The sequence below is a fragment of the Dipodomys spectabilis genome, unplaced genomic scaffold, assembly GCF_019054845.1.
Source record: "Dipodomys spectabilis isolate Male_0828 unplaced genomic scaffold, ASM1905484v1 ptg000234l, whole genome shotgun sequence".
Taxonomy (NCBI): Eukaryota; Metazoa; Chordata; class Mammalia; order Rodentia; family Heteromyidae; genus Dipodomys; species Dipodomys spectabilis.
The window spans coordinates 6,533,589-6,548,798 of record NW_024870911.1 but is presented as its reverse complement, the minus strand read 5'-3'; the positions used below and the strand labels follow the sequence as shown (position 1 = coordinate 6,548,798).

The window sequence follows — 15,210 nt, the reverse complement described above, 5'->3', positions numbered from 1 at the left end:
GTTTTCTGTTTTATGGAGTTTATGGTGCTTAAAAATAAACAAACAAAAGTAAATCCTCATGAAAATCTTCAGATGAATTAGAGAAAGCATGTGGGTTTTTCCTTTTTGGAACCCATGCTTTTACATACTGTTATTGGTTTAATTATTTTCTTTTAACTTTCACTTAGAGCTGGTTTTCATCTGTTCAATTTGGACTTCTGAGAAAGAACCGGAGAGCAATGCACTTTAGTAAAAATTTAATGAAGTCAGTTCGGCATGGGACACCCTGGTTTGATCCTTTCCGGAAGCGTGGGGACAGACGGGCCGGAGGATCAGAAGAGCAGAAGCTCCCCTTGCAGGCAGCAGCAGCAGGCAGACCAAGCGAGGTCCAGACCACAATTGATTCACATTTTAATGTAATTTCATTCAACCAGCTAATACATACAAGGTGTTTCAGCAGCATTAATATTTTGAGCCTTAGGCAATCAGATCTGAGGGCTCATTCTGTTCAATTCATATTGCGGATTATATTTTAAAATGTGCTACAGCTTGATTATTTGCACATCGTGGAAGGACCAGCTCCTTCCTGCTCTGAGCATTAGTAAAAGAGAACTGTTACAGAACACTGGAACTTAGATAGAGAGTTACAATAGGTAAGTCTCATAGAAATGAAGAAACATTCTTGTAATTATGTATGATATTACAGTTGTATGTTAGGATGATCATCATATCAGCGATTTACGATGAAGGAATGGCATAATGACTAGCTGTGTACTTTATTACATGGCAGGTGATCACCGTGCCCAGCAAAACTCTTATTCAGACCATATGGAAGCATACATACTTCTTGGGCTCCTCTATTTATAACTTTATAGATAGATACAGATGAAGACACAGATCTACCCAAATAAGACACAATGGTCACAGAAAGTGTTGGTGAACATTAAGTTTAACTTGTGGACATACATTGATTTAAAACATCCTTTACCTTAAATAGCTTTGATTTTTCTGCCCAGAAGACAAAAGAGAACATTAATGGCCATTCCTTACTAAGTTTACCTCGTTGAATGTTAGCACTTCCAAAAATAAATCAGTAATGATGATTTTCTCTACATTGGAAGATAAAAGAAACAAATGATCTTTTGAAAACTGAACTTCTCAGAAACATCAAGAAAATATTTTCTGCAGTCTCATTTTATGAGGCACTGAAGAGAGATCATACAAGCCTTTTGACATTAAAGGAAAAAGGCTATTGGTATATAACATAACCCAATTCATTAAGTTCTGCTTAATTTGGAATCTGTAGCTAGCAAAGATAAAATAAGTTCTGTTTCTTGGAAGTTATTTTTCTTTATATATATTTTGGGGGGGGGTTCGGTTGTGGGGTCTGAACTCTGGGCCTGGGCGCTGTCCTTTAGCTCTTCAGCTCAAGGCTAGCACTCTACCACTTGAGCCACAGCGCCACTTCCGGCTTTTTTTTCTGCTTATGTGGTGCTGAGGAATCGAACCAAGGGCCTCAATCATGCAAGGCAAGTGCTCTACCACTGAGTCACCTTCCCAGCTCAGGAAGTTATTTTTCTTTAAAAAATCCTTTCTATTTAACAAGAATGTAATTAAAAGGAGAAGGGGATAAAGTTCATCATTGGAGTTAATGTGTTGAATAGAGGGACTCAATTATTGGTATTCATTGCAGCCCCTCTACCTACACACCACCAAAAGGTTTTCTAGAGGGTGTATGCATATGTTTATTTGGTTTTAACTGAAGAAAGACACACTTTTTAAATTTTTATTTATTTTTTAATTGTGAAAATACTGTACAGAGAGGTTACAATTACATGGGCAAGATAGTGAGTACATTTCTTATCAAGCATTGTAGCCTCCTCCTTTGTTTCCCCTTCCCATCTCTCCCCATCCTCCCTCCCCCCCAATCCTCCCCAGTTCCCCCAAGTTGTAAAGTTTGTTTTCGACATGACAACTTGTACTTCTCATTGTTGCAACAGGTCCACCTGCATCCTTATTTAAACGACTTGTTTTTCCCCTTCCCCTCCACAAATTATACCAACATCAAATACAGTGAAAGCAGGGGTTATACTGTGGGGGAGGGACATACAAAGCAACACAGAAATAATCTTATAATTGCGTTAGAAACAAATGCATGAAAGAAAAAAAACATTTAAAGTACATATCTTAGGGTTCATTTTCCTAACATCACATTATCTGACCTTTTCTGCTTGACTCATACATATACTAGATATTGCAAAGAAGGGAAACCATGGGACCTATGTTTCTTTGGGCTTGGCTTACTTCACTTAATATAATTTTTTCCAAGTCTGAATAAAGACACACTTTTAGCATTAAAGTTGAAATTGAAGTATGAGGAGTAATGGTCAAAACTTGTTATAGTCCCCAGGCCAAAACAAAACTAGTATGTGAAAACTCTTTTTTTAATATATATCTTTTTATTGTAAAGATACTGTACAGAGGGGTTACAGTTACATGAGTAAGGTAATGAGTACATTTCCTATCATGAAAGCTCTTTTTTTTTTTTGTCGTGGGGCCTGAACTCTGGGCCTGGGCACTGTCCCTCAGCTCTTCAGCTCAAGGCAGTGGTCTACCACTTGAACCACAGCACCACTTCCAGATTTTTCTGCTTATATGGTGCTGAGGAATAGAATCCAGGGCCTCATGCATGCAAAGCAAGCATTCAACCTCTGAGCCACCTTCCTAGCCCCTGGTGAAAACTCTTAAGAACAGTATTTGGTCAAGGACAGCCTTTGAAGGTAAACTAGATGTCTATAGATTAAATGTTACCATTCTCAGACCTTTTAATTTGGTCCTGACCCAAATTTGTGGGAAGCAGAATCAGTGCTAGAATTGGCAGGGAGAGATTCAAATGTCTAAGGATGTGAAAATTAACAACTGAAATGTATTCCCTAAAAATGTATTCCTTTGGATAGAACAATGCATTACTTTCAAAGCAAAGCACAAAATTCATTCAAGTTAAAAATGACTAGGGAGTTAAATTCTGAAGGTTTTGTAGGATTGCTGGTAATATTTGACTACATGGATCCATAATCAGACTTCAGCAAGACTACAAAAATACTTGTGAGATTTCAGCATAGGTAACATATAGTTTATGACATTAAGCTTACCGAACAAATCTGAGGTTTTACTGCATAGCCAAAGAAATTTACTTTTTACAAAACACATGATAGAATCTTCGTCTCTTAATGAGGCAAAAGGAATGCAGATATATATAAGTCTCCATTCAAAGGGACAAGATTACATATGATTTCCACTTGTTGTGAAATGACTCCATTAATTTGATTTCTAAAATTTACTTTACCACAGCACAACAGACACACATACCACCACCACCACCACCATACAAAAAAAAATAACATGTTCAGGTGAAAATCATCCCATTTTTTCCTGTCTATAAAATATTATTATAGCATCTCTAATATACAGAGGATATTAGGGAATATATAACACATTTCCTATATTTTGCAATTAAAAAAGACATTTCATCAAAACTTTCTGACTTTTTTTTATTCCCTCATAGCTGTAGTATAAGTTTTTAATAAACAGAGTAAGGTTTCTCAATGCAAATTCAATCTAATGTTAAAAGTAAGCTGCATACAGATCAAATCAGATATGAGAGCTTTTACTAAGACAGGATTAAGCAGCATTTCATATCACCTAGAATCAATTCTTGTGAGACATTCTTGTAGAGATGAAGGTACTGAGTTAAGAAAACATTTTTCTTATGGAAAAAATTACAAGTCAGAGCTTTCCACTTAGGTTATCGAAGATAAGTTTGGTGCTTATCCTGCAAATGACCATTGATTTTTGTGTGGATGCCAGTATTCCCAATCTCTGAGAGATTGTTCTGATGTCTCAAATGGTCAATTGTAAAATTATGGCAAGTATCTCCTGGTGAAGTGGTTGCTCCTCTTAGAAAACAAAGAAATTGCCTCATATCAGATTTTGTGTAGACTCTAGTATTCCCAATCTCTGAGAGATTGTTCTGATGTCTCAAAGGGTCAATTGTAAAATTATGGCAAGTATCTCCTGGTGAAGTGGTTGCTTCTCTTAGAAAACAAAGAAATTGCCTCACATCAGAGTCTTACCACAATATTTTCTAATACTAGCCTTAACAGAGGAGAAAAAAAAATTGAAAACCTTAGAAACTCAGAGCTCTGCAGTAAATTTTTTGGTTTTTGGTTACTGGCTAATCCACAAGATGGCACTAAAGAGAAAAGCGATAAAAGTGAAAAGCACAGGCAAGTTGCACATAAATCAATCCTACCACAAGAATTAAACCTCATCCATGAGATGATCATCCAAAACTTTAAGATGCTAGTAACTCCAAATGGTTATCTTCAGGTCCATTTCTCTTTTCCCATAATCTGTTGTGGAACCAAGACTTTCAGTCAAGAAGCTGCTTATTTCTAAGAGTCAACTGACTCTGTGTGTGTGTGTGTGTGTGTGTGTGTGTGTGTGTGTGTGTGTGTGTGTGTGTGTGTGTGTGCATGCGTGTATGTGTTTTATAGGCAAGATTTTCTTTCTTCTTCTCCCCTCCAGATGCAGATCCCATAACCATTTCTGTATTATGTTTTGTATAATGTCTAGCACTTAAAATTCTTAATATAAAAGTCCCAACATATTTAATTTCATATTTATAATACTTATATTTTACTTAGGTTTTTAAAATTCACTATTATAAAACATAAATAATTTTTAGATGATAATAAAAGGACATTTTTTAGTCAAATTATAATTGTCTGAATTTCATATATGTAAGTCCTGGATGGACTCTTCAACATGTTTTCAAGCATCTTTTCGAGCCTGCATAGTCTCAGAAAAGCCTGTATAGAAAAAGATGATTTTGTAATAGCCTTGGAATGTAACCCTGAAATCGAAGTAGTATGGTGAGCCAGGTGAACCATAGTTATGGTGTCAGGGTATAGAAAAGTGCCAGGTTTTTAATTTATTTTTCTAGCCTGTGTCTCTGAATATAAGCAAGGGGAAGGAAGAGATTACTTTTTAGTTCATGACTAAGAAGATACATTATACATGCACAGGCCTAAACTTTGAAGAAAATAGCATGATATATTCTTTTCCTTAGTTTCAAACCTAGAATAAGCAAGGCTTAAAACTATGTGGTTTTAATTTTATTATTGTGTGTTATGTGTGCATATATCTATGTGCACACATACATATGATTTTGTGAAGTAGTTCCTAGCAATTGGTGGGTTTCTCATATGGAAATTATATCTTTGACCAGAAGCTGACTCAGCAAACATAGAGTATAGATTATGATATACATTGCTTTATTATAAACAAGAAAACATAGTAGTTCAAAAATAGGTTTCAAAACTTAACAGAGAGGTATATGACTTCAATATTTTCAGTATAACATCTAAAGGAGAAAAACACTGTTTTTAATATCTCTTTATCAACCCATTTACAAGTACTGTTTGCTAATTAAAGTACCATTTCAGTTACCTTGTTCAAAGCCTATTGGTAGTAAAGGAAAATTTTGAAAGAGAAACAATTTTATTGTATATAAAAAGGGAAATAATGATTTTAAGATAAAAAATTTGGATTAGGAAATACATGTGAAAGAAAAAATCAGCATGTTTCATGTAACTGTACATTATTATCTATGTAACTGTGCCTTTAAAGCAGATTTTTTTTTTTTTTTTTTTTTTGTTGTGAGGCTTGAACTCTGGGCATGGACACTGTCCCTGAGCTCTTCAGCTCAAGGCTAGTGCTCTACCACTTGAGCCACAGCACCACTTCTGGTTTTCTGGTGGTTAATTGGAGATAAGAATCTCATTGAAAAAAAAAAAAGAGTCTTATTGACTTTCTTGCCTAGGCTAGCTTTGAACTGCGATCCTTAGATCTCAGCTTCCTGAGTAACTAGGATTGCAGGCATGAGCCACCAGCATCTGGCTAAAGCAGATGTTTTTAATGGGTTGAAAGAGGTTAACTGGCCCAAATGTTTAATCTTTCTGAGCCTCAGTTTCCTCATTTGTCAAATAGGAGAAAGAACAGCAGTAACTAATCATGGTAGTTATTTTTATAATTAAACAAGAGAATGCAAGACACAAAAACCTGTCACAAATTAAGCCCAAGGAAAAAATAATTTTATCTGTTATTATCACCATTACCCTTCTTGCCACATTGACCTATAAACATGGGTTTGAAGCAAGTTATACTCATAGTAAGAACTAGATTTGTATGTTTACTATTTATATTTCTTGAGGAAGTAGAGAAACTGACCATTTCAATGGAAACATCTCTGTAAAGTTAACCAATTTCTATTCTGTTTGTAGAACTTGCAGCTTTCATAAATAAGCTATAAACATTTCCATGATACATACTTTGCTTTTTATGAAGGTTTCTTATAGAGACCATAAACCAAACAGCCCAGAGAGAACACTGGAGAGTTTAAACCCAGCATAGGATCCTCCCAAAGGAAAAAAATACAACTTTCTTGAGATCCTCTTTTTTGAATATAACATTTTAATAATAGAATAGGGGATTGGGATTGTGGTTTGTTTTGTCAGGCTTTTTCTTAGATTTGCCATCTATCGAGGCCCTTATTATGCCATGAGACTTTTGCTGTCTTCCTTTAAGCATAATTCTAAGATATTACCAGGAATGATGTACGTGGACATATATTAGTAGGTTAGGGAATACGTTTTAAAGCAACTTCATAGATTTCCATATGAGATAAAGGCAATCAAACTTAGATGTCATTTCATTCAGCTAACTCTTTTAAAATAAAGTCAGAAAGTGTACAGGTAAATCAAGGCAGATATCACCCAATATCACTGTCTCAAAGATAAGATTTCACTATCTAATTTTAAACAATTATTTCTCCATCTTCAAGATCATCAGGAAATGCTCTCTTTGGAAGGATGGTAGATGTATGAAAAGTCTCAATGCTGTTGAAATGTTGAAATTACATCATGTAAAATACGAACAAAACCCATGCCATTGTGCATTTCCTCAGGTTAAATATGTCATCAAACGATTACCACTTTGAGTTTCATAGTGCTGTTTTGCTGTGAACACATTGAGATACCAGTTTAGCTGGTAGAAAGAGACTTCCGCCATGCCATCTATTGTCAGCATCATCAGCCAACAACTGTTTTGAGGTCTTCAGGAACATCCTGCCATCATTGCCAGCCTTGGTTTTGACTGCCAGAGTTTAAACTGTTTTATTTGTCAAGTGTCTTAACCCTTCAGAGCTTTCATTGTTAATTGATTTTCTTTGCTTCTCATGGAAAAGACTTACAAATCCCTTGAGAGTGTGTATATATATATATATATATATATGTATATATATATATATATATATTAAAGCTAGTTTTTAAATTACTTATATTGAATTTGAGAGCTGGAAGAGACTGCCAAGGTTACCTTTTGGTATTAACATATCACAAGACTAGCCTATTCATTGAGTTAGTTTAATGTAAAGGAGTGAGGGCAGAGCTGGCTCTTGCTCTTTTCTGAGCACTATTTCTGGATGGGGAGAGTTCATCTGACTGGAAGAAAAGTGAGTACACAAGGACACTCACGTTTTGCTTGTACATACAAACATGAAAAGAAGAAAAGTAATTCAAGCGTATGCAATCAAAGAGGAAAGACTCTGAGACCAGCACTTTTGTGGAAGATCATGAATTTTGATTATTTACAAGACCAAGGTGCAGATTTAATTAAAGTCAACTTCTGTTGGACCTCATGAATATTAAACATCCAGATTGTATTCACTTTGACAAGTCTCTGAATCAAATATGGCTACAAAATAATCTCAATGACATTTGTTAGTTACAGGAAATAACTACCAAACTCTCACAACAAGTAAATGTTTCTAACAGAGGCATCAGACATTTCGAGGAGTCTTATGCCCTTGAATGGAGAGCATGTCATGGTTCCCACTTTAGAAAAGTCAAACCTTACTCTAATTCCGTGGTGTACACCATTGGAGACAAAGTTCAAATAAAATAGTAGTAATTCTTCAGTATTTTTGTTAAGTACACAATCTGAAATTGTACTTACCAGTCCCCTTCCCCCTTTTTTTGGTTTAAAGGTAGAATGAACATTCTCCAGGAAAATAATATATAAAAATATTTTGCCAAAGCATTTGCATCTCAGTTAAGGATACTATATAATTTTAGAAACAAAAAAGGTAAAATAACAACAAAATACCTTGCTCTAATCTTTTTGTAACATTGACAGGATAAGAAGAGGGGTGTACTTACTTGACCTTGAGATTAAGTATAGTGGTCAAAGTTACACTTACAGGGAACTGATGAGCTAATAACTTATATCCTACTTTGTGTTGACAAACTTGTGTGTGATTCATTTGGGTCTCGAAAATAATCTACTAATTGATATAATTTGTAGAGATGTGACTAATGGGTGAGTATATTTTTAAATTCTTGAGTATTTGAGGGTTACTGTATAGTAATTTTCCTAAACACATAAACAAGTGGTTAACATACAAGGAAAAACAGAATCTAATTTAAAATTTTCCTAATATAATTTTAGAGAAAGACAGCTCTTTAAAAAAACAATCTCTTAGTGAGGACCTCATTCAGTTGGCCAGTGCTTTCTTAGAATTCAAAGCAGCTGTAGACACCTCTGTTAATCAAATGCACTGAATCCACAGTAATCTTGAATTGTCAGATTAGTTCTCTGGAGTTAGAGAAGTTTGGTGGCCTCCTCAGAGCCACAGGGTGACTTTTGCTTGCTGTACTATGTTTTCTAGTTCTATGAAAACAATGATGAACATTAACTCCTCAACTCCTAAAATGCATATAGACAGACACATATGGACAGCGAGAGCATAGACATTTAAAAACAGAGCAAAAAAAAGTAACGTGAACAGAATGTGGCATTTCCTTTGGTCTGTTGCTATCGGCCCACATACAACATGTTTTAAAAATCCCACCCTGGTACTTACTTTCATCATCATTTAGAAATGATTCAAATGGACATTTCTAATGGATGGTATCAAGCAAGTAGTCATCCGGGGATAAGGAGAAGAGCTTCTTCAACTAAAGTTGATGAGAGTTGTGATGTGTGGTTATCAGCATTGCTGTGTGTTTTCTATCTTCTTATTGGTCATGCTTTTTAAAGCCATATTTTAATTATATCTTTTTAGTACTCCTAAGCCAACAACACAAAACATTACTTTTTTCAAGGGAAAATAATGATGGACATGACTTTTTAAATGCCACCAGGATTTTAAGACACTAAATGTGCAAAAAAAAACAACAACCCGGAATATTTTTATATCATGCACTTAAAGTGTTGACTCTGAAGCCAATTACCCTTTATTTTGTTAAAAATTAGAAACCAGTGTATCTTTTGCTGTCAGCTACCCAGTGCGGCAGTTGTCTGAATATTGACTAGTTTGGGTTCTTTACCATGTTCTGAGTGGCAAGTATCCCAGCCATTCACACACGTTCTTCATAATAACTCAAAAATTGCCCCCCCCCCATGAACCCAAAGACCCTCCAAGGGATATAAATTTGTTTGGATAATTTCTGCTGTTAGCAAACAGCTCTACTAACAAACTTGAAACAATTTCCAATAACACCGGGGATGCTGCAGAAAAGTCACTGTAGGTAGGCCGTGTGAAAAGCTGACCAATCACGGGCTATTCGTTCACTGTTGTAATAAGTCTAATAAGCCATGGAGGCTTATGTTTTTTTCTGTCTCCAATGTTTGATCCCGAATGTTGCTCTATAGGCATTGTATTTCAATCAATCACTCTCCCCCCCCCCCCCCCCCCCATTTATCCCACAGGGATTTCGTCTTCTTTCTTTGGTCTATGGTTCTGGAAGCATCTCAGGCTTCTTTGCTATGGGAGTCCCCGACTCACCTGGTTACACCACACAGTATACTACAGGTAGCCAGGTTTTGGAGCATGCATTTCCATTGACATACACTCCTCCAACAATCCTCTGGGGCGGGCTGCTGTGAAATCTGACACAGCGGCACGGGCCCAGCTGGATCTTCCTTCCCTCTCCAGAGTCCTAGCCATAGGCGCCCGCGGTCCCTCTGGGGGAGCCGCAGAGGGGCTGAGGAGCCTGGGAGAGGGGTGACTGCGGGTCTTGTTGCTCTGAAGATTTACAATGCACTTCTCGCAGGCGGCTCAGCAACCCCCTCTGTGGCTGTGGGTGTCTGGTGTGACGGAGCGGAGAAAAGCTCTCTAATCTCCCAGTGCCTGTCTCCGCCGCTCAGCCGCTCCCTCCCTCCCGCCGCCTCCCCGGCCTCCCCGCGCTCTCTCCTTCTCTCCTTCGCCTTTCCCGGGGAGTTTCAATCCCTGAATGCAGCTGGAGTAGACTTGGCAATCTAGACCAGGAGCCTGTGTACACACACACACACACACCACACACACGCGCACACACACGCACACGCGCGCGCGCGCACACACACACACGCGCACTCGCACACACTCACTTGGACTCTCCCCTCTGGGATAGGAAGCAAACCTTCATCTACCTGAAGTGTGGATGGCCCGGCCGGACACTTCTTCGTCACTTGTCATCTCCAGAGGCCCGGGCGACCCGGGAACCCCGGACAGCCTCGGTCCGCTCCGCAGCCTCCAGCCCTCTGCCTCCACCGCTGCTGCTTAAAGTATCCAGGGCGCAGGAGAAGGCTTCTTCTCCAGGACACATCCCCGGCCGGCCGTAGCCCCATCGCCCTCCGACTTCCTCCGGCTGCTTCACCCCAGTCACCCTCCAGCACTCCTCCGTCCTTTGCTCTCCGGTGGCGGGGTGTAGGGCGGCTTGGGCGCTTCCCAAGCTGCTGCTGCTGCGGCTGCTGCTGCGGCGGCGGCGGCCACTTCCACTTCCCAGGGCGGGCGAGCACCTTCCACCCAGAGGACCGGGCGCCCGGGTCTGGAGTGTGTGCGTGTGTGTGTGTGTGGGAGGTGGGGGTGCCAGCGGAAACCCTAACTTCCCTCCCCGCACGGTCGCTTGTCTCCTCTCCTTCCCCCTCCCCCCCAGCGCTCCAGGTCCTCCCCGCCTTGAGCGGGTTGGACAGCTCCGGAGGAAAGGCAGGCGAGAGAGCGCGCCGTGCGGGTTTGGAGAGCCCCCGGGCCGCGGGCGCACGGGGAGTGGGGTGGGGTGCAGGGTGAGCAGCAGGCGCTCGGGGCGCGGGGTGCTCGCCCCACAAGTAGCGCGGAGCGCACACACCGGGCGATCCAGACGCTTTTCCAAGTTGGGCGCGTCCCAGAAGCGGTGTGCCACCCCCCCCCCCCACTCGCCGCGTCTCATCCACGGCTGCTGTCCTGGGAGAGGCGGGGCTGATGGGGACCCGCGGCCTGAGACGATCCTAAAAGAACCAACCCCCCACCCCCCAGCCGGCACCCCCAGGGTCCCCAAGGCGGCGTGGCGCCCTCGGGCCGCGTGCGCTCTCTGATGACAGCGGCGGCGGCGCTGGCCCGGGTGGCCCGCCCGCGGGGGGTGGCCGAGGGGGCGGGGGAAGAGAAGGAGGCGGTGTGATGGCCCTGGACGGCGAGCGTGGGGAGCAAGAGGAGGAGAAGAAAAAGAAGAAGAAGAAAAAGAAGAGGAGGAAGAAGAAGGAGAAGGGAGAGGAGGAGGAGGAGGGGGCCGAGAAGAGAAGCTCACCGTTTGCCGCCCGCACCATGGCCGAGGATGCGGCCGCCTCCGCCGCCGCGCTCCGGGCCAGCGGCAGGGGGCTCTCAGACCCCTGGGCAGACTCGGTGGGAGTGAGACCCCGCACCACCGAGCGCCACATCGCGGTGCACAAGCGGCTCGTGCTGGCTTTCGCCGTGTCCATCGTGGCACTGCTGGCCGTCACCATGCTGGCCGTGCTGCTTAGCCTGCGCTTCGACGAGTGTGGGGCAAATGCGGTGCCAGGCACCGACGGGGGCCCCGCGGGCTTTCCGGAGCGCGGGAGCAATGGTAGTCTCCCGGGATCACCCCGGCGCCGCCACCACCACCACCATCACCATCACCATCACACGGGCGGCGGCGGCGGCGGCGGGGACTCCATGCAGCCCGAGACAAGCGGGGTAGCCATCCCCGGTCCCCCATCTCCCCAGCCGCCGCCGCCGCGGCCGCCGCCGTCGGAAGACGATCGAGAGCACTGGCAGCCATGGACGCAGCTGCGCTTATCCGGTCATTTCAAACCTTTGCATTACAATTTGATGCTCACCGCCTTCATGGAGAACTTCACCTTCTCCGGGGAGGTCAACGTGGAGATCGCGTGCCGGAACGCCACCCGTTACGTGGTGCTGCACGCCTCCCGGGTGGCGGTGGAGAAGGTGCAAGTGGCCGAGGACCGGGCATCCGGGGCGGTGCCCGTGGCCGGTTTTTTCCTCTACCCTAAAACCCAGGTCTTAGTAGTAGTACTGAACAGGACCCTGGACGCTCAGAGGAATTACAACCTGAAGATTATCTACAACGCGCTGATCGAGAACGAGCTTTTGGGCTTCTTCCGCAGCTCCTACGTGCTCCACGGGGAGAGAAGGTACGGAGGGAGGCGGTGCCCTGCGCCGCCCCACCCCGCTGAGCGGCGGGAGACCTCGGGGAACCAGGCTGGCTTCCAAGATCCAGGAAATCCCGGGAGGTGGAGGTGTGAGGGAAAGGAGAGGTGGGACCCTCACCCAGAACCTTCGGAGGATTCTCCCCCAGATGCCTGGTCTGTTACTGCTTGCTGATTCCATGGTCTTACCACTAACCAAAGAATGTTGTCCCTTCCTCTAGTCGGGACTTTCCTCTCCAGGCCAAAGTTATGTCGCCAGCAGGGCGTGCTGGTTTCTAAAGGAGAGCCTATTAGCAGAGTTGGGCCAGGTTCACATGAAAAGCCCGCCAGGTTGCTGACCAGGGGAAATAGTTGGGCACCAAAGACTATAGGGTAGCAGAGCAACTCGGTTTTAGACAGCCTTTTCGAAACATGCCCACCTCGCCTGACTATTAGTTTAGTAAGTAGTTGTAACCCCAACCAAAGGCAGGTACCGAGCAGAGGATGGGCTTTGGCTATATAAAGTTTTCCAAAATCACAAGTTGAGGTTCAGGGCAGCAAACAAGCAATTCCCAGGGCCAGGTTCCAGTTTTTTGATCTGGAGTTGCGCCTCTGGAAATGATGGGAAGGGAAGCTCACTGACAGTCTCCAAAGTCTTGTTAGGTAGGTAGTACATAGGCTGAGATTTACAGTTGGGTAATCTTTTTTTTTTTTTTTTTTTACTTGTGTTGGAGTCTTTGCCGGCCCTCTAGCTGTGGTCAAGTTTTGAGGAAAGACTTTAATCTGAACTGTCAGTTCCTGCCTATGCCAGATTACCTCTAGTGTTCAAGGCAAGTTCCCCATGGGGCCAACGCAATTATTAGCACTCCCTATGTTACAGATGGGGTAGTAAGGACAGAGACGCATCAGACAAGCTGACCCAGATTATAGAGTGAGCTGATAGAGCAAGGATTTAGACCAGGTAGTTTGTCTCTAGAGCTCATGTGTGTGTGTGTGTGTGTGTGTGTGTGTGTGTGTGTGTGTGTGTGTGTGTGTGTCTACTGGGTAATGGCGTACAACTCAGGGCCTGGGCACTATACCTTAGTTCTTTTCACTCTAAACTGGTGCTTTACTACTTGAGCCACAATCTCCACTTCCAGCTTTTTGGTGGTTAATTGGAGATAACAATCTGACAGATTTTCCTTCCCAAGGCTGGCTTTGGAACTGGGATCCTCAGATTTGAGCCTCCTAAGTAGCTAAGATTATAGCCATGAGCCACCAGCACCTGGCTGAGAGCCCATACCTTTTATTCTCACTTGGTGATAACAATAATTTACAGGATAGATGCATACATTTATGAATCAGTGTTTGAGAAACACTTAACCCTGTGCCTGGCATGTAGTGTTCACTATGAATGCTAAACTCTCATGAGCTTCCTGTAGCTTTCAAATATACTGTTGAATGAATGAAAGTGATTCTTGCTCTTGGCTCTAATCCCATGCATCTGAAATAATCTTTGCTGAATTAACTGGCTTATAGGACAGGTGGACAACCAAAATGAACTTAAAAATGAGATTGACAATGACGGAAATGATGGTGATTAGCAATTAATCAGGCAGAGCCTCAAGTTTCCTCCGGTGATTGTCCCCACAGCAGAAAACTAGGGCTCAAAGGAGCACCAGTTATCTGAGGTCAGCAGGCTTGTCATTGGAGAGCCCTAACCCAGGGCTCATGTGTTTGAAAACTCTCTAAAGAAGTTATTGTGTAAGAGGCTGGGGAAACAACCTGCAAGTGAATTTATTAACTACCTAACTGTCTAACATCTAAGGTCATACATGGATAATTTAGCCTTCTAACATGTTCTAAAGACTACAGATTGAAAGCATTCTTTAAACCCACAATCAGATCAGTTGTGCAGGGAAAGCATAGGAGGAAAATTTGCATGTGATGTGTAGAAATAAGCTTGTCCTGTCGAAACATCAATAGTGGGAGTTACACATCATTACCGATAAATCTTGCTGTGGTGAAACACATACTCCCTGAAATCCTGTTTTTCAAGTCATGCCAAAATGAATTTGGCAGAACTGAGCTTGTTTTGGTCAGCGCTTTCAAATTAAGAGGACTCTTCAAAAAGACCAGATGTTCCTGCTTGACCTATAACTGATTATTTGTACCCCGAGAGCATATTTGTATTTAAACTCTCTTCTTCTGTTTTCCCCAAGGATGTAAACAATTTGGCTGGAAGTTTAAGCTAGTACATGGGTGTCTAACTCTGCATCCCAGTGTCCTAGTGACCCTATAATACTTCTAATTTCTAACTAGCATCCTCCAGTAAGTCCTTGTTCCTCTTTCTCTCTCCTCTCTTCCATGTCAGAGTGAATCGGATCATTTCTTGGCTGTTCCTACTGGAGTCGATAAGGCAAAAGAAACCTAATAAAACATTTCATAATTATGTCAACATTCTATATATTAAACTTTCACTGTTGGTGTTTTTGTCTCCAAGACTACATGGAGCATTTTTAGAACAGACTGATGCTAGGAACTCAGCCAGGGCTGGAACTTTTATTGGTGATGTTTTTGCCCTGCAAATGCAATGGAAAGTGGCATTTCAAAACTCACTTTCCAAAACGACACAGACAGAAAGTGAATTTACATTTAATTAATGATTAAGTATCTTGATCTTTGGTTGTCATCAGGTTTTTTTTTGCCAATTTAATTATAGCTTAATTTCGA

The 15,210-nt window shown here is 42.2% G+C and overlaps 1 protein-coding gene across 1 annotated transcript in view; it reads left to right on the top strand.

Moving 5' to 3' along the window:
- Window positions 1-11,512: 11,512 nt before the first annotated feature.
- Window positions 11,513-15,210, top strand: part of Trhde (thyrotropin releasing hormone degrading enzyme) — a 388,269-nt gene continuing 384,571 nt past the window's right edge. Inside the window, exon 1 of the mRNA XM_042698986.1 lies at window positions 11,513-12,504. Within this exon, the coding sequence (XP_042554920.1) occupies window positions 11,513-12,504 (992 nt within the window). The remainder of the gene's footprint in view (window positions 12,505-15,210) is intronic.